The 18,695-nt window shown below is 46.6% G+C and overlaps 1 protein-coding gene across 4 annotated transcripts in view; it reads left to right on the forward strand.

Moving 5' to 3' along the window:
* The first annotated feature begins 4,825 nt into the window (after positions 1 to 4,825).
* FNBP4 (formin binding protein 4) overlaps positions 4,826 to 18,695 on the forward strand; it is a 49,983-nt gene continuing 36,113 nt past the window's right edge. For 2 of the 4 annotated variants that reach the window (XM_054439529.2, XM_054439531.2), the window contains exons 1-3: positions 4,826 to 5,265; positions 6,973 to 7,065; positions 17,823 to 17,959. In XM_054439529.2, the coding sequence (XP_054295504.1) occupies positions 5,043 to 5,265; positions 6,973 to 7,065; positions 17,823 to 17,959 (453 nt within the window). In that variant the 5' untranslated portion in view covers positions 4,826 to 5,042. Of the gene's footprint in view, positions 6,660 to 6,972; positions 7,066 to 17,822; positions 17,960 to 18,695 lie in introns of all 4 variants that reach the window. The other 2 variants (XM_063671819.1, XM_054439530.2) reach the window with 2 other exon arrangements.

Below are 18,695 nucleotides of genomic sequence, written 5' to 3' on the forward strand. Positions count from 1 at the left end.
AGCACATTGAAATAGGTCCTGGACTCCCACCCCACTCCAACTGATTCAGATTTTTATATCGCTTTAATGCCCTCCAGATGGTTGAGAACCCTTGGTATAAGCATAAACAACCATCACCTCCAGAAATGTATGTTTCCCCCAAGGAAAACAGCCTTTCACATTTCTATACATTTTGGTTTAGCTCATAATCTCAACTTAGTTCCAGCCAGTTTTATAATATTACCTGTACTTTTGTATAGACAAAAGGATCATTAATAGTAATAATAGCTGCTCTCAGGTAACAACTAATTGGGGCCAGTGTTGCAGGCGGTAAAGGAACTTACCATGACAGTCATAGGTAAACAAAGGCTGATAGTATAAACATACATTGCAAGGATGCAACAGGCAGGCACTACGAGAGGAGCTGATTACAAGGAGACAAATGCTTGCTGGGGATTTTACAGAATGGTGCTTATGCTGGAGAGGGCTACACGCAGTATTGATAATGCCAAGGTTGCAATGAGCTAACTTGCATTATTCTATCAGCCAAGGCTCTGGTGATAAGTTGAGCATAGGAAGATTGTGAGTTACTTGCACAGAAGGACTATGTCCTGGATCATGAAGAAAGGCAGACTTAGAGCTTATCTACTTTTTCTTTTTGTTCTCCCCTACTCCTGACAGCCTGACTCCTTTTCCCTTATTAGGACTCCACAGGTACTAGTGTTTATTTTTTTCCAGGTGCAATGCAAAGGTCTTAAAACTATGATACAGGCTGGGCGTGGTGGCTTACGCCTGTAATCCCAGCACTTTGGGAGGCCAAGGCAGGTGGATCACCTGAGGTCAGGAGTTTGAGACCAACTTGGCCAACATGGTGAAACCCCATCTCTACTAAATATACAAAAATTAGCCGGACGTGGTGGCGCACACCTGTAGTCCCAGCTACTTGGGAGGCTAAGGCAGGAGAATCACTTGAACCTGGGAGGTGGAGGTTGCAGTGAGCCGAGATCACGCCACTGCATTCCAGCCTGGCAACAGAGCAAGACTCTGTCTCAAAAAAACTATGATACAATTTAAATTTCACAACAACCCTATGGATCTATGGATACTGGTACTAATGTATTTTGTGGTTGCAAAAACAAGTTTAGGGATGTTAAGAAACTTGTCTAAGCCTTCATATCTGGAAGGTACTAAAGAAAAGTTTTCAATCCAGATGTTGGCCTCAAAGTTCCTGTACAAAACTCCTTATTTTACTGTGTCTTTCCTCATTAAACAAATTAGAAAACTGCTAACAGCTTTTTTTTTTTTTTTTTTTTTGAGATGGAGTCTCGCTCTATCCCCCAGGCTGGAGTGCAATGGTGTGATCTCAGTTCACTGCAAACTCTGCCTCCCAGGTTCACGGCATTCTCCTGCCTCAGCCTCCCCAGTAGCTGAGACTACAGGCGCCCGCCACCGTGCCTGGCTAATTTTTTGTATTTTTTTTAGTAGAGACGGGATTTCACCGTGTTAGCCAGGATGGTCTCGATCTCCTGACCTTGTGATCTGCCCACCTCGGCCTCCCAAAGTGCTGGCATTACAGGTGTGAGCCACCGCGCCCGGCCTGCTAACAGCTTTAAAACAGCAAATTCTTGGCCTGGCACAGTGGCTCAGGCCTGTAATCGCAGCACTTTGGGAGGCCAAGGCAGGTGGATCACGAGATCAGGAGATCGAGACCATCCTGGCTAACACGGTGAAACCCTGTCTCTACTAAAAATACAAAAACATTAGCGGGGCGTGGTGGTGGGCGCCTGTAGTCCCAGCTACTCGGGAGGCTGAGGCAGGAGAATGGCGTGAACCCGGGAGGCAGAGCTTGCAGTGAACCAAGATCGCGCCACTGCACTCTAGCCTGGGTGACAGAGCGAGACTCCGTCTCAAAACAAAAAAAAAACCCAGCAAATTCTTCAGGCCGGGCACCGTGGCTCACGCCTGTAATCCTAGCACTCTTGGAAGCCGAGGCGGGTGGATCACCTGAGGTCAGGAGTTTGAGACCAGCCTGGCCAACATGGCGAAAACTCGTCAACTAAAAATGCAAAAAATTAGTAGGGGGTGGTGGTGGGTGCCTGTAATTCCAGCTACTCGGGAGGCTGAGGTAGGAGAATCGCTTGAACCTGGGAGTCGGAAGTTGCAGTGAGCTGAGATCGTGCCATTGCACTCCAGCCTGGGTGACAAGAGCAAAACTCCCTCTAAAAAAAAAAAAAAAAAAATTAGGCCAGGCACCGTGGCTCACGCCTGTAATCCCAGCACTTTGGGAGGCTGAGGCAGGCAGATCACTTGAGGTCAGGAGTTCAAGACCAGCCTGGCCAACATGGTGAAACCTCATCTCTACTAAAAATACAAAGATTAGTGGGGGTGATGGCATGCGCCTGTAGTCCCAGCTACTCCGGAGGCTGAGGTGGGAGAATCGCTTGAACCCACGAGGTGGAGGTTGCAGTGAGCCTGTAGCAGGACGAGCCGCAGACAAAACTCCTCAGACACCGAGTTAAAGAAGGAAGGGGTTTATTCAGCCGGGGGCATCGGCAAGACTCCTGTCTCAAGAGCCAAGCGGCCCGAGTGAGCAATTCCTGTCCCTTTTAAGGGCTCACAACTCTAAGGTGGTGCGCATGAGAGGGTTCGTGATCGACTGAGCAAGCAGGAGGTATGTGACTGGGGGCTGCGTGCACAGGTAATTAGATCGGAACAAAACAGGATAGGGATTTTCACAGTGCTTTTCTATATGATGTCTTTAATCTATAGATAACATAACCGATTAGGTCAGGGGTCAGTCTTTAACTACCAGGCCCAGGGTGTGGCGCCGGGCTGTCTACCTGTGGATTTCATTTCTGCCTTTTAGTTTTTACTTTTTCTTTCTTTGGAGGCAGAAATTGGGCATAAGACAATATGAGGGGTGGTCTCCTCCCTTAAGCCAAGATCGCACCACTGCCCTCCAACCTGGGCAACTCTGTATACAAAATAAAAATCTGTAATCTCAGCACTTTGGGAGGCCAAGGTAGACAGATCATGAGGTCAGGAGATCTAGACCAGCCTGGCCAATATGGTGAAACCCCGTCTCTACAAAGATACAAAAAATTAGCCAGGCAAGGTGCTGCGCACCTGTAGTCCCAGCTACTCAGGAGGCTGAGGCAGCGGAATCGCTTGAACCTGGGAGGCAGAAATTGCAGTGAGCCAAGATCGTGCCACCGCACTCCAGCCTGGCGACAGAAGCTCTCTCAAAAATAAATTAATTAAAATTAAAATTAAAAAAGTAGCCCGGGCACGGTGGCTCACGCCTATAATCCCAGCACTTTGGGAGTCCAAGGCGGGTGGATCACCTGAGGTCAGGAGTTCAAGACCAGCCTGACCAACATGGCAAAACCCTGTCTCAACTAAAAATACAAAAATTAGCCAGGCGTGGTGGTGGGCGCCTGTTATCTCAACTACTGGGGAGGCTGAGGCAGGAGAGTCGCTTGGACCTGGAGGGCAGAGGCTGCAGTGAGTCGAGATTGCGCCATTGCACTCCAGCCTGGGCAACAGAGCAAGACACCGTCTCAAAAAAAAATGGCTTTAGCCCAGGAGTTTGAGGCTGCAGTCGGCTATAATCATGCCACGTTACTCCAACTTGGATGACAAAGCAAGACACTTTTAAAAATAAAATTAGAAATAATCATTTTAAAAGAGAATCAAATGCAATTCTACGTGTACAGTGCTTGGTGACTGACACATAGAGCTCAGTAAGTATTAGGTATTTTTAGTGGGAACTGAGCTGCTGCGGATATAAAAATAAATACCACTCGCATTCTTTAGTTTAGAGGGGAGACGGATGTCAACAGGATGTCAAGTGCGAGGGAGAGGCTGGGCAGGAGAGGTCACGCCTGCACTGCGTCTGCATTGCGCCCTGATGAAAGAATAAAAGACTTTCATCATGTGATGCAGTAATTATTCCAGCCAGTGCAAAGGAAAAGTGAGGGAGGTGATGCTCCAAGTGGCGGGCTCCAGCGGTAGGAGACGGGAGAGGGGGCAGTGTTAAAGCAAGGGTAAATTAAAGCATGTTGACGATAGTGGTACAAAACTGGTAAGGTTTCTGTATCCCATCCCAACAATTTTAGGCTTTTTCCTTGTAGGTAGTGGAATATCTCGTGATTTTTCCCAGCCAATAAGCGAGAAAATATGAGACATCTATTTGTGTGCTGCAGGAAATTACAAAAGCGTAAAAGACCCACTGTCCCATTTAATGTTCAATGCTATACCCAAAGTAAGCCACAATAATCAGGGCGAAACGTGGGGAAGGGCTCGGAAAACAGCATACCTTTCTCTTTTTTCTTTTTTTGAGACAGTCACTCTGTCGCCCAGGGTGGGGTGCAGTGGCGCGATCTCGGCTCACTGTAACCTCTGCCGCCGGGTTCATGCGATTCGCCTGCCTCAGTCTCCCGACTAGCTAGGATTACAGGCGCCTGCCACCGCGCCCGACTAAATTTTTTGTATTTTTAGTAGAGACGGGGTTTCACCACTTGGACAAGCTGGTCTTGAACTCCTGACCTCGTGATCCACCCGCCTCGGCCTCCCAAAGTGTTGAGATTACAGGCGTGAGTGCGCTCGGCCCAGCAGCACACCTCTCTAGAAGACAGACAACATGAAACGCTCTGCCGAGAACAGCCACAAGATGGAGGACAACCGGGCAAAGAAAAGGCTTGAGGAAAGCGCATGGGTGGAACCCGACGGAAGTGGGGAAGTCGTTCTAATTCAGGCCCTACCGCACTATTGGCTGGACTCACCCTTTTTCCTTTTCCATTGGCCACCGGTACCTTCTCTGGGTCAAAACAGCCAATCGCCTAGCGCAGTTGGTAATCCCGCCCTTTCTCCTGGTGAGGAAGAGCCAGAAGAGCCGAAGGGCCCGAGGCGCTTGCGCAAGCGCGTGCTCCGCCGGTTGAAAGCGGATCCGGGCTGGAGGCGGTGTCGCGGTGCATGAATATTGATTACGCGTCGCAGCGCCCAGCGCCCAGTGCCCGCCCCTCTCGGCCGCTCGACGCTCGCTGCTCGCGCTCGGGCTCGCGATGGGGAAGAAGTCCCGGGCGGTACCCGGCCGTAGGCCCATTCTGCAGCTCTCTCCGCCGGGTCCTCGGGGCAGCACGCCGGGCCGGGACCCGGAGCCGGAACCCGACAGTGAACCGGACTCAACGGCGGCGGTCCCCAGCCAGCCCGCCCCGTCGGCGGCGACGACCACCACCGCGGTGACTGCCGCCGCGGCCTCGGACGACTCGCCTTCAGAAGGCAAGGGTGCGCGGGGGGACCTGAACTCGAGCTCAGGGCTTGCGGCCTAGGCTCCTCACGGCGCCTGGCCAGACTCGGCGAGGGAGGCGGGCGAGGTCGGCTTCCGAGGCCTGCCTGCTGCGGGCCTGCAGGCGAGGCGACCCTGGGCTCCGGGCCGCAGAAGGGCCAGGCCGAGTTCGGCGCCCTTGGCCCGGGCCAAGCCCGAGGCGCCATCTGTGGTGCAGGGCTTGCCCCAGGAACGTTTGAAATATGACCGAAGTTTGGGCACCCTGAGTCTCCCAGACGCCCCGGGTCGGTTTTGGGTAACGCAGAGGTTGGATATGAGGATGAGTTTCCGCGTGCGCGGCCTGTGACTGTGGACCAGGCCTCCACACGTCATCTGCCTCCTTTCGGTTTTGTCGAAACGGGGATAGAGACGTTTAGAAAAAGCTCTTAATATTCCAGCCAGTAAGCATCCCCACACTAGCAAAACCCCACACTAGCAAATTTCCTGGAGAAATGGAGCTGGTAGGTTCCTAAGTATTTGTGTGGTTCTCACTGGAGTGGTGCTTGGATTAAAAGTGACTCCAGGGCTAGGCGCCGGAGGAGCCGCGACCGTTTCAGATGTTCAGAGATCACGCTGGGTGGTTAATTGGAAAAAATCCGCAATAGCAGTGTTTGGTGTGTCTTGTAAAGGTCCTATCATAGCCTGGAGAATACTTACTGTTTTTGTATGTATTTGTAAGTATTGCAGATGTAACTTTTTAAGAGTTTTGTTTTGTTTTTTCGAGACAAGGTCTCAATCTGTCGCCCAGGCTGGAGTGCAGTGGCACGATCTTGGGCTCACTGCAACCTCCACGTCCCGAATTCAAGCGATCCTCCCGCCTTAGCCTCCTGGGTAGCTGGGGCTACAGGACCCTGCCACCATGCCCGGCTAATTTTTGCGTTTTCAGTAGAGACGGAGTTTCTTCATGTTTCCGGGGCTGGTCTCGAACTCCAGGGCTCAAGCGATCATTACAGGCAAGAGCCACCGCGCCCGGCCATGCAGATGTATTAATAATTTTTATTTACCATGGTAAGAGTCTTCTCTTGATGTTGAAGTTTGTAGGCAGATGAAAGACTCCAGGACACGGTGACTCATACCTGTAATCCCAGCACTTTGGGAGGCCGAGGTAGGCGGATTACTCGAGGTCAGGAGTTTGACCAGCCTGGGCGACAAGAGCGAAACTCCATCTCAAAAAAAAATAATAAAGATTCCAGCTCTGTGTGTTTATCATCTCCCAATTATTTGGGTCAATGAAATGTCCTTTTTTTTTTTTTTGAGATGGAGTCTTCCTCTGTGGCCCAGGGCTGCAGTAACCTCTGCCTCCTGGGTTCAAGCGATCCTCCTGCCTCAGCCTCCCGAGTAGCTGGGATTACAGGCAAGTGCCATCACGCCCAGCAATTTTTTTTTTTTTTTTTTGTATTTTTAGTAGAGATGGGGTTTCACCATGGTAGCCAGGCTGGTCTTGAACCTCTGACCTCAAGTGACACCCTCCCCCCCTGTCTTGGCCTCCCAAAGTGCTGGGATTACAGGTGTGAGCCCAGCCGAAATGCACTTTTTTAAAAATTGATGGAATCTAGAGCTGAAATGTTAAATCAAAGGTTGATTTGTCACCTCTAGTGTTTTCTCTGGTCTGGAATCTGACTGCAGTTTTCTTTTCTTTTTTTTTTTTTTTTTTTTTTTAAATCCAGATGAACAGGAAGCGGTGCAGGAGGTTCCTAGAGTTGTTCAGACTCCTCCAAAACCAGTCATGACCACTAGACCCACAGCTGTTAAAGCAACAGGTATGCTTTTGTTTTGTTTTTTACATTTTTTCTCCCACCTCTTTCATTAAAGTCAAGTTGGGTTTGCACATAGAATGTTTTGCTGAATGCTTTAGTGTTGCTAACATTATTTCTCCCAAAAATATGATTTAAGATTATTTTTGTTTGTGAGAGAATGTTGATGTATATACACTTTGACCAGTGCAAAATTTGTTGTTTTTCTTTACCCAAAACGTTTTTTACTATTTTTTTCCTGATGCTATTTTATAACTAGTTTTCTGGTCCTCCCACTAGCTTGGTGTTCATTAGGCATGCCAACTCCTATTCCTTTTTTAACACTCTGGCTTGATTGGTTACCTAACAAACATTGGTGGACCTGGAAATTGATCTTATTAAATATTTTCAGGTACAAAGGAATGCCATAGTTGCAACAGTGGTTTTGTAGACAAACCTGGGTTCAATTCATCACTCTGGCATTCACACTTAGGCTTTGGCGCAATTACTAATTGGGTTGAACCTCATTAATCTGTAAAATGGATCTTTTATTTCTGAGATATTTCCAGATGTGACATAGTAAGTGCCAAGAACGTTAATTTTCTCTACTCTGTATCTTGGAAGAGTAAAATGTGTTTTAATATTAAATATTCTGTAATTGGTAGTAATTTCTTTTCAGTTCAGAATACTTTTTGTACTATTTGATGCTTAAAATGATAGATGCTTATTCCACTTTCCTCACCATTTGCCACCTAAAAAAAAAAAAAAACAAACAAAACATCCCAGTGTGCGTTAGAAAGCTAAAATTTGAATGTGAGAGAAATTTCAGAACTACATTATACCATTTTGTATTTGCAAACTGCATATGTTATTTCATTTGAGACCTAATATTCATTTAAAATATGTAGAATTTAGCCAGAAGCGGTGGCTCACACCTGTAATCCCAGCACTTTGGTAGTCTGAAGTGGGCGAATCACCTGAGTTCAGGAGTTCGAGACCAGCCTGGCCAACGTGGTGAAACCCCATCTCTACTAAAAACATAAAAATTAGCCAGGCGTGGTGGCGCACACCTATAATCGCAGCTACTCCGGAGGTGGAGGTTGCAGTGAACTGAGGTTTTGTCACTGCACTCCAGCCTGGGCAACAGTGAGAACCTGTCTCAAATAAATACATAAAATAAAATATAAATTTAAATGTTTCTAGGAGAAACTTCCTCGATTACTCCTGTGGTTTGATTGTCCTCTCGTGATGTCAACACCTTCCATTAGGCCCCTACCTCCCAACACTGTTGCACTGGGGATTTAATTTCCAAAACATCCTTCTTAGGGGCACGTTCAAGCCATAAGAGGTATATACCTAAGAAATAATTTACTGCCTGATATAGGTAGCTGATATACAAATTGTGTGGCACCATCTCTCAAAGGTAAGTAAGAATGTTGAGGTTTGAGGGGTCAACACCTCTCTCAAAAAAAGACTGCTAAAAACTATGGCTCTGGGCCGGGCACAGTGGCTCACGCCTGTAATCCCAGCACTTTGGGAGGCCGAGGTGGGTGGATAATGAGGTCAGGAGATCGAGACCATCCTGGCTAACACGGTGAGACCCCATCTGTACTAAAAATACAAAAAATTAGCTGGGCGTGGTGGCGGGCGCCTGTAGTCCCAGCTACTCGGGAAGCTGAGGCAGGAGAATGGCGTGAACCCAGGAGGTGGAGCTTGCAGTGAGCCGAGACCGTGCCACTGCACACTCCAGCCTGGGCGACAGAGCAAGACTCCGTCTCAAAAAAAAAAAAAAACAAAACACTATGGCTCTGAAGAATGACCATGCTTTCTCAGGCTTTAAGTAGCAACAAATCTTTTTTTTTTTTTTTTTTTTTTTTTTTTTTTGAGTTCGAGTGCAGTGGCATGATCTTGGCTCCCTGCAACCTCTGCCTCCTGGGTTGAAGTGATTTCTCGTACCTCACCCTCCTGAGCAACTGAGATTACTGGCTAATTTTTGTATTTTTAGTAGAGATGGGGTTTCGCCATGTTGGCCAGGCTGGTCTTGAACTTCTGACCTCAAGTGATCCACCCACCTTGGACTCCCAAAGTGCGGTGATCACAGGTCTGAGCCACCACACCCAGCCTTCAACACATCTTTATCTTAATAGTAGTCAAGGACTTGTTCTTACAACTCTAGGGTTTAAGTGATCTTCCTGCCTTGGCCTCCCAAAGTGCGGGGATTACAGGCATGAGCCACTGTGCCCAGCCCAGGAGCTTAGTTTTTAACGCCCCTGCAAATGAGTGGCTCGTGCCTGTAATCCTAGTGCTTTGGGAGGCTGAGGTGGGAGGATCACTTGAATCCTAGAGTTCAAGACCAGCCTAGGCAGCAGAGAGACTCTTTTTTTTTTTTTTTTTGGAGTCAGAGTCTCTGTTGCCTAGGCTGGAGTGCAGTGGCGTGATCTTGGCTCACTGCAGTCTCTGTCTCCTGGGTTCCAGCGATTCTCCTTCCTCAGCCTTCCAAGTAGCTGGGATTACGGGCCCACGCCACCATGCCCAGCTAATTTTTGTATTTTCAGTAGAGACGGTTCGCCATGTTGGCCAGGCTGGTCTGGAACTCCTGACTTCAAGTAATCCACCTGCCTCAGCCTCCCAAAGTGCTGGTATTACAGGCATGAGCCATCGCACCTGGCCGAGACCCCCATCTCTACAAAAAAATTTAAAATGAGCTGGACATGCTGATGAGCACCTGTGGGCCTAGCTACTTGGGAGACTGAGGCAGGAGGATCGCTTGAGCCCAGGAGTTCAAGGCTGCAGTCAGCTATGTATGATCATGCCACTGCAATCCAGCCTAGGTGACAGAATGAGACCCTGTGTAAAAAATAATTTAAAAAAATAGGCGGGGCACGGTGGCTCACGCCTATAATCCCAGCACTTTGGGAGGCTAAGGCAGGCAGATCACAAGGCCAAGAGACTGAGACCATCCTGGCCAACATGGTGAAAACCCATTTCTACTAAAAATACAAAAATTAGCTGGGTGTGGTGGCATGAGCCTGTAGTCCCAGCTACTCAGGAAGCTGAGATGGGAGAATCACTTGAACCCGGGAGGTGGAGGTTGCAGTGAGCCAAGATCATGCCACTTCACTCCAGCCTGGCAACAGAGTGAAACTTCATCTCAAAGGAAAAAAAAACAAGGCCGGGTGCAGTGGTTCACGCGTGTAATCCCAGCACTTTGGGAGGCCAAGGCAGGCAGATGACAAGGTCGGGAGTTCAAGACCAGCCTGGCCAACATAGTGAAACCCCATTGCTACTAAAAATACAAAAATTAGCTGGGTATGGTGGCACGCACTTGTAGTCCCAGCTACTCATGAGCCTGAGGTGGGAGAATCGCTTGAACCCGGGAGGCGGAGGTTGCAGTGAGCTAGACCACACCATTGCACTCCAGCCTGGGTGACAGAGTAAGACTCCATCTCAAAAAAAAAAAAAAACAAAAAAAAAACGGCCAGGTGCTGTGACTCATGCCTCTAATCCCAGCACTTTGGGAAGCTGAAACCGGCGGATCACCTGAGGTCTGGAGTTCGAGGCCAGCCTGACCAGCATGGAGAAACCCCATCTCTACTGAAAATACAAAACTAGCTGGGCATGGTGGCGCATGCCTGTAATTCCAGCTACCTGGGAGGCTGAAGCAGGAAAATCGCTTGAACCCAGGAGGCAGAGGTTGCGGTGAGCCGAGATCACGCCATTGCACTCTAGCCTGGGCAACAAGAGCGAAATTCTGTCTCAAAAAGAAAAGAAGGAAAGAAATTAAATTCTTGGAGTTCTTTAGTACCTGCTTATAGGTCAGTGACACCTAGCCAGCTTTGTTGTTGTTTTTAATAAAATTTTTTTTCTTTCTGTAGACATGGTCTCACTTTATTGCCCAGGCTGTTCTCAAGGAGGCTCAAGTGATCCTCCTTCCTTGGCCTCCCAAAATGCTAGGATTATAGATGTGAGCCATCGTGACCATCCTGTTGGTTTTGTTTCTAAGATTTTTCTCTCTCTTTTTTTTTTTTTTTTTTTAACTTTGAGATGGAGTCTTGTTCTGTCGCCCAGGCTGGAGTGCAGTGGTGTGATCTTGGCCCACTGCAACCTCCGTCGCCTGAGTTAAAGCAATTCTCCTGCTTCAGCCTCCCTAGTAGCTGGGATTACTGGCTGATGCCACCATGCCCGGCTAATTTTATATTTTTAGTAGAGACAGGGTTTCAGCATCTTGGCCAGGCTGGTCTTGAACTCCTGACCTTGTAATCCACTCGTCTCAGCCTCCCACAGTGCTGGGATTAGAGCAGTGAGCGACCCTGCCCAGCCTCTGAGATTTTTCTAAGATAAAGCAATTTTACCTGATAATGTGAACGTTTATTTTCAGTGTTATTCTAACTTCATTCCTGTTAACAGTATATACACTGTGTTTTCTGAGATTTAATTAAATTTTGTATGTATTTTATGACTTGCTTTTATTCCTTTAGCATTACTTTTAATTCCTTTAGTAATATTTCATGTGATTCTATAATAGTCTGATTTATCACAAAATGGTGATAAATCAGGTATGTCCTATAATTTGCTTTGCCAGTCCACTGTTTGAGAGCATTTGAGTGTTTACAGATTTTAGTTGTTTGAAGCAAGCCACCAGAAGCTTTGAGCAAAGTTTTTTTGGAGTTATGTCTTGGTATTATAGTCTCAAAGATGAGACTATATAAAATAAACTTGAGTTTTGTAGCTCTTGGTACCTGTTGCCAAATTTCACTTAAGATATACGGGATCTAGGCGGTCACCATGGCTGCCGCCTCCCAACACTATGGGAGGCCGAGGCAGGTGGATCACCTGAGGTCAAGAGTTCGAGACCAGCCTGGCAACATGGTGAAACCCTGTCTCTACGAAAATAGAAAAGGCCAGGCTGGGTGGCTCATGCCTGTAATCCCAGCACTTTGGGAGCCCGAAGCGGGTGGATCACCTGAGGTCAGGAGTCTCCATCTCCAAAAAAAAAAAAAACAAAAAAATACAAAAATTACATTGGCACGCACCTGTAATCCCAGCTGCTTGGTAGGCTGAGGCAGGAGAGTCGCTTGAACCCAGGAAACAGAGGCTGCAGTGAGCCGAGATCGTGTGACTGCATTTCACCCTGGGCGACAGAGCAAGACTCTTGCTCAAAAAAAAAAAAAAAAAAAGTTTGATCAATTTATGATGTCTCTCTGAATTTCTCACAAACACTAGGCTTAATAATTTTCATTTTCTTGGCTAATTTATTATGTTTTTAGGAGTTTAGAAGAAGTTTGTCCATAGGTGAAAAGCTCTTAGGTGAAGAAAGGGAATAGGCAGAGCCTATTTTGCCTGTGGACCTGGGGAACTACCTCTTGTTGGGAAATTTTGTAATGAAAATACCATGCAGCTTACCTGATTGAAACTTTTTACTGAAAGTGATTATATCTATGATTGTCATTAGAAGTATTTTTATTTTTAATTAATTTATTTTGAGTTAGAGTTTTGTTCTTGTTCCCCAGGTTGGAGTGCAATGGCACAGCCTCGGCTCACTGTAACCACCGCCTCCTGGGTTCAAGTGATTCTCCCGCCTCAACCTCCCAAGTAGCTGGGATTGCAGGTGCCTGCCACCAAGCCCAGCTACTTTTTTTGGATTTTTAGTAGAGATGAGTTTCACCATGTTGGCCAGCCGATCTTGAACTCCTGACCTCAGGTGATCCGCCCGCCTTGGCCTCCCAAAGTGCTGGGATTACAGGCATGAGCCACCGTGCCCGGCCAGTATTTTTATTTAAAAATAAAATTTCCCACTTTTCCTTTCCAGAATCCATCAGTACTGTATACAAAAGTGCAGCATTATTTCATACAGAAGTTTCTCCTTTGGTAGTTCTGCTCTTACAAAGCTGAATAGCTTTTGTTCAGAATATCAAGAAAATTGGGCCGGGCGCAGTGGTTCACGCCTGTAATCTCAGCACTTTTGGAGGCCAAGGCAGGCGGATCACTTGAGGTCAGGACTGCGAGAGCAGCCTGGCCAACATGGTGAAACCCCATGTCTACTAAAAATACAAAAAAATTAGCCAAGCATGGTGGTGCACGCCTGTAATCCCAGCTACTTGGGAGACCGAGGCTGGAGAATCGCTTGAACCTGGGAGGCAGAGGTTGCAGTGAATCACGACTGCACCATTGCACTCCAGCCTGGGCAAGAAGAGCGAAACTCCATATCAAAAAAAAAAAAAAAGCCAGGTGCAGGGCTTACACCTGTAATCCCAGCACTTTGGGAGGCCGAGGAGAGCAGATCACTTGAGGTCAGGAATTCGAGACCAGTGTGGCCAACATGGTGAAACCCCATCTCTACTAAAAGTACAAAAATTAGCAGGTCATGGTGGCGTGCGTCTGTTAATCCTAGCTACTCGGGAGGCTGAGGCAAGAGAATAGCCTGAACCTGGGAGGCGGAGGTTGCACTGAGCTGAGATTGTGCCACTGCACTCCAGCCTGGGTAACAGTGTGAGACTCCATCTCAAAAAAAAAAAAAAAAATTAGAGACACTGTCTAAGAAACGTCCATGCAAATTTCTCTCTCTCTTTTTTTTTTCCCCCTTTTTTTTTAGATAGAGTCTCACCCTGTCACCAGACTGGAGTACAGTGGCACGATCTCAGCTCACTGCAATCTCCACCTTCCGGGTTCAAGTGATTCTCATGCCTCAGCCTCCCGAGTAGCTGGGATTACAGGCGCGCACCACCACAGCCAGCTAATTTTTTGTTTTTAATGGAGGCGGGATTTCACCATGTTGGCCAGGATGGTCTCGATCTGACCTCGTGATCCACCTGCCTCAGCCTCCCAAAGTGCTGGCATTACAGGCATGAGCCACCATGCCCATCCACAAACGTCCATGTAAAATATCTTTCTTACCAGTTTAAAATACTATTGTGGCCAGGTGAGGTGGCTCACACCTATATTTTGTGGTCAGACAAGGTGGCTCACACCTGTAATGTCAGCACTTTGGGAGGCTCAGGCAGGGGATTGCTTGAGCTCAGGAATTCGAGACCAAACTGAACAACAGATTAAAACCTTTTCTGTGCTTAAAAAATGCCAATTGTGGTGGCGTAGGCCTGTAGTCCTAGCTACATGGGAGACTGAGGCAGGAGGATGGCTTGTGCCCAGGAGTTCGAGACCAGCTTAGGCAACATGGCAAAACCCCGTCTCTACAAAAGTTAGCCAGGTGCGGTGGTGCGCATCTCTAGTGGCAGCTATATAGGAGCCTGACTGAGGTGGGAAGATTGGTTGAGCTCAGGAGGTCAAGGCTGCAGTGAGCTGTGATCGCACCAGTTCACTTGTGCCAGAGTGAGACCCTGTCTCAAAAAAAAGAAATGAAAAATTTTGCCTAACATTTTGGGAAGTCAAGGCAGGAGGATCACATGAGGACAGGATGAGACCAGTCTAGGCAACATAGGAGATTCCATCTCTGCATAAAATAAAAAATAAAATAAATTAGCCAGGCATGGTGAGTTGTGCCTCTAGTCATCCACTCAGGATGCTGAGGCAAGAGAATCATTTGAGGCCAGGAGTTTGAGGCTGTAGTGATCCACTGCTTCCAGCCTTGGCAATAGAGCAAGGCCCTGTCTCTTAATACATACATACATAAACAAATCAAACTTTAGAAATTGATGTTTAGAGGCCATGTGTGGTGGCTCATGCCTGTAATCCCAGCACTTTCGGAGGCCGAGGTGGGCAGATCACTTGAGGTCAGGAGTCCAAGAGCAGCTAGGCCAACATAGTGAAACCCCATCTCTACTAAAAATGCAAACATTACCCAGGTGTGGTGGTGCACACCTGTAATCGCAGCTACTCGGGAGGCTGAGGCAGGAGAATCGCATGAACCCTGGAGGTGGAGGTTGCAGTGAGCCAAGATTGCGCCACTGCACTTCAGCCTGGGCAACAGAGCAAGACTCCATCTCAGCCAGGTGCGGTGGCTCACGCCTGTAATCCCAGCACTTTGGGAGGCTGAGGTGGGCGGGTCACGAGGTCAGGAGATCAAGACCATCCTGGCTAACTCGGTGAAACCCCATCTCTACTAAAAATACAAAAAATTAGCCGGGCGTGGCGGGCGCCTGTAGTCCCAGCTACTCAGGAGGCTGAGGCAGGAGAATGGCGTGAACCTGAGAGGCAGAGCTTGTAGTGAGCGGAGATCGTGCCACTGCACTCCAGCCTGGGGGACAGAGCGAGACCCGTCTCAAAATAAAATTGCTATTTAAGAACTTACCTACATATGCTGGAAAGGATGTGGAGAAATAGGAACGCTTTTACACTGTTGGTGGGAGTGTAAACTAGTTCAACCATTGTGGAAGACAGTGTGGTGATTCCTCAAGGATCTAGAACTAGAAATACCATTTGACCCAGCCATCCCATTACTGGGTATATACCCAAAGGATTATAAATCATGCTGCTATAAAGACACATGCACACGTTGTGTTTACTGCAGCACTATTCACAATAGCAAAGACTTAGAACCAACCCAAATGTCCATCAATGATAGACTGGATTAAGATAATGTGGCACATATACACCATAGAATACTATGCAGCCATAAAAAAGGATGAGTTCATGTCCTTTGTAGGGACATGGATGAAGCTGGAAACCATCATTCTGAGCAAACTATCGCAAGGACAGAAAACCAAACACCACATATTCTCACTCGTAGGTAGGAATTGAACAATGAGAACATTTGGACACAGGATGGGGAACATCACACATTGGGGCCTGTCATGGGGGTGGGGGGTGGGGGAGGGATAGCATTAAGAGAAATACCTAATGTAAATGATGAGTTAATGGGTGCAGCACACCAACATGGTACATGTATACATATGTAACAAACCTGCACTGTTGTGCACATGTACCCTAGAACTTAAAGTATAACAACAACAACAAAAAACTTAACCTACATACAGAAAAAAATGAAGGCAGGAATTATTATGCTAAGGCACTGAATACGAACTCCTACATGATTAATGGAACAATTTATGTTTACTTTTAGGTGACCTTTTGAGTTTATGTGTGGGATGTATGACACAGAAAACTAGATTTAACTTTCTGATAAATCTCTTCATTTACCAACTTTTTAGTGAGCGTAGAATGTGTCAGCACTATGAAATTTAATATAAGTAATAGCTGAAAAAGTCTAGCTAGAATTTAACATTTTATGTGTTTATAATACATAGAATAATACTCTATGTATTATATTGTTAATTGTAATCTTGGAGTAGCCACAGGTGATCCAAAAGGAAATGGCATAGCAGCGTTACAGAGGCTATACCTGATACTACTTAAATTTGAGGAAGACATTGATCATTGGTTTTAGCCCTGTTGAGCCCCATTTTTAATTCCTGTCACTTCATGCTTTTAATTTCTGTCACTTCCTGTTTAAGGAATAATCATTGATTAAAAGCTTTGTTTTTAACTTTGAAAGTCTTGATTTCTTTAGTTTTTGAAAGTCTTTGTTTCAGCTGCTACACTGTAATTGGCTCAGTTTGAAGTAAACACTTTAATCACCAAATTCTAAAATCAGGATATACTATCTATGAACTATTTGAAAAGAGTGAGATTGAATAATTGATTGAAATAACTATGCAGATTAATTTCCTTGTTCTCGGTTTTTTTTTTTTTTTTTTTTTTTTTTTTTGGAAACATGGTCAGTCTCACTTTGTCACCCTGGCTGGAGTACAGTGGAGATGTTTCGGCTTAATGCAGCCTCAACCTCCTGGGCTCAAGCTATCCTTGCACCTCAGCCATATGCTCGGCTAAATTTTTATTCTTTTTCCTCTTCCTTTTTTTTTGTTTTTGTTTTTGTTTTTATGGGAGAGACAAGGTCTCACTATGTTTTCGAGGCTGGTCTCAGATTCTGAGCTCAAATGATCTTCCTGCCTCAGATCCTCCCCAAGAAGTTGGGTCTGTAGACATAAGCTGTGTTGCCTGGCTCATAGATCAACATTTTTTTTTAATTTTTTATTTTATTTATTTATTTATTTTGAGACAGATTTTCACTGTTGTTGCCCAGGCTGGAGTGCAATGGCGTGATTTCAGCTCACCACAACCTCTGCCTCCCGAATTTAAGCAATTTTTCTGCCTCAGCCTCCCGAGTAGCTGGGATTACAGGCATGTGCCACCACACCCGGCTAATTTTGCATTTTTAGTAGAGACAGGGTTTCTCCATGTTGGTCAGGCTGGTCTTGAACTCCTGATCTCAGGGGATCTGCCCGCCTCAGCCTCCCAAAGTGCTGGGATTACAGGTGTGAGCCACCATTCCCAGCCCAGATCAATTTTTTTTTTCCCCCCCCGGAGACAGAGTCTTGCTCTGTTGCCCAGGGTGGAGTGCAGTGGCGTGATCTTGGCTCACTGCAACCTCTGCCTCCCAGGTTCAAGCACTTCTCCTGCCTCACTAGCTGGGACTACAGGCACATGCTACCAGGCCTGGCTAATTTTTTGTATTTTTAGTAGAGATGGGGTTTCACCATGTTGCCCAGGCTGGTCTCAAAACGCCTGACCTCATGATCCACCCACCTCAGCCTCCCAAAGTGCTGGGATTACAGGCGTTGAGCCACCGCACCTGGCCTATAGATTAATTTTTATTAGCTTTAACCATACGATGTAATTTATTCTTCTGTGGTAGTTCAGTGATTATTAGTTTTGTGGTTGTGTTCTAATCTGTAAGTAAGTTAAAAAAAACCATGTTATACTTCCGTTTTAGATACTTCTTAGGACATATTGACGTTGTTACAAATACTGTTTTCCTTTTTTGTTTCTAGGCGGTCTATGCTTACTTGGTGCTTATGCTGACAGTGATGACGATGACAATGATGTTTCCGAAAAACCAGCACAATCCAAAGAGACAAATGGAAACCAGTCAACTGATATTGATAGTACATTGGCCAACTTCCTAGCGGTTAGTGGTGCTCTCGTTTGGAGTTTTAGTTATTGAAGCTACTTTGGGATCTGGATCTTAAGTGGTCAGCGTACTTGTCAGTTCAATGTCTTCCTCCTCCTTTCTCCTTCTCCCTCCAACACTCTCTTCTTGTATTTCTCCCGATCTCTGTCTCTCTTTTTGTTTTGTTTTGTTTAACTTTAAGAGATGGGGTCTCACTCTGTTGCTCAGGCTGGTCTTGAACTCCTGGGCTCCAGTGATCCTCCCACCTCGGCCTTCCAAAGTGCTGGGATTACAGGTGTGAGCCATCACACCTGGCTGTCTCTCCTTTTGTTTTTTGTTTTTTTTCTTGAGATAGAATCTCACTCTGTTGTCCAGTCTCGAGTGGAGCAGTACGATCTCGCCTCACTGCAACTTCTGTCTCCTGGGTTCAAGTAGCTGAGGCTACAGGTATGTGCCCCCGAGTAGCTGGGGCTACAGGTGTGTGCCACCACACCCAGCTAATTTTTGTATTTTTGGTAGAGATGGGGTTTCACCATGTTGGCCAGGCTGGTCTCAAACTTCTGACCTCAGGTGATCCACCCACCTCGGCCTTCCAAAGTGTTGGGATTACAAGCGTGAGCCACCACCTCTTCTTTTTGTAAAGCTTTCAAAGAGAAGAAAGGCAAATTGGAAGAGACTGGGGAGCTTGTATAATTGGAAGATGAGGGTTTTGATTTCAGAAGCTTAGAATGAGTATCTAGAATTTTTTTTTTCT

This window comes from Pongo pygmaeus, chromosome 9, assembly GCF_028885625.2.
Source record: "Pongo pygmaeus isolate AG05252 chromosome 9, NHGRI_mPonPyg2-v2.0_pri, whole genome shotgun sequence".
Lineage (NCBI taxonomy): Eukaryota > Metazoa > Chordata > Mammalia > Primates > Hominidae > Pongo > Pongo pygmaeus.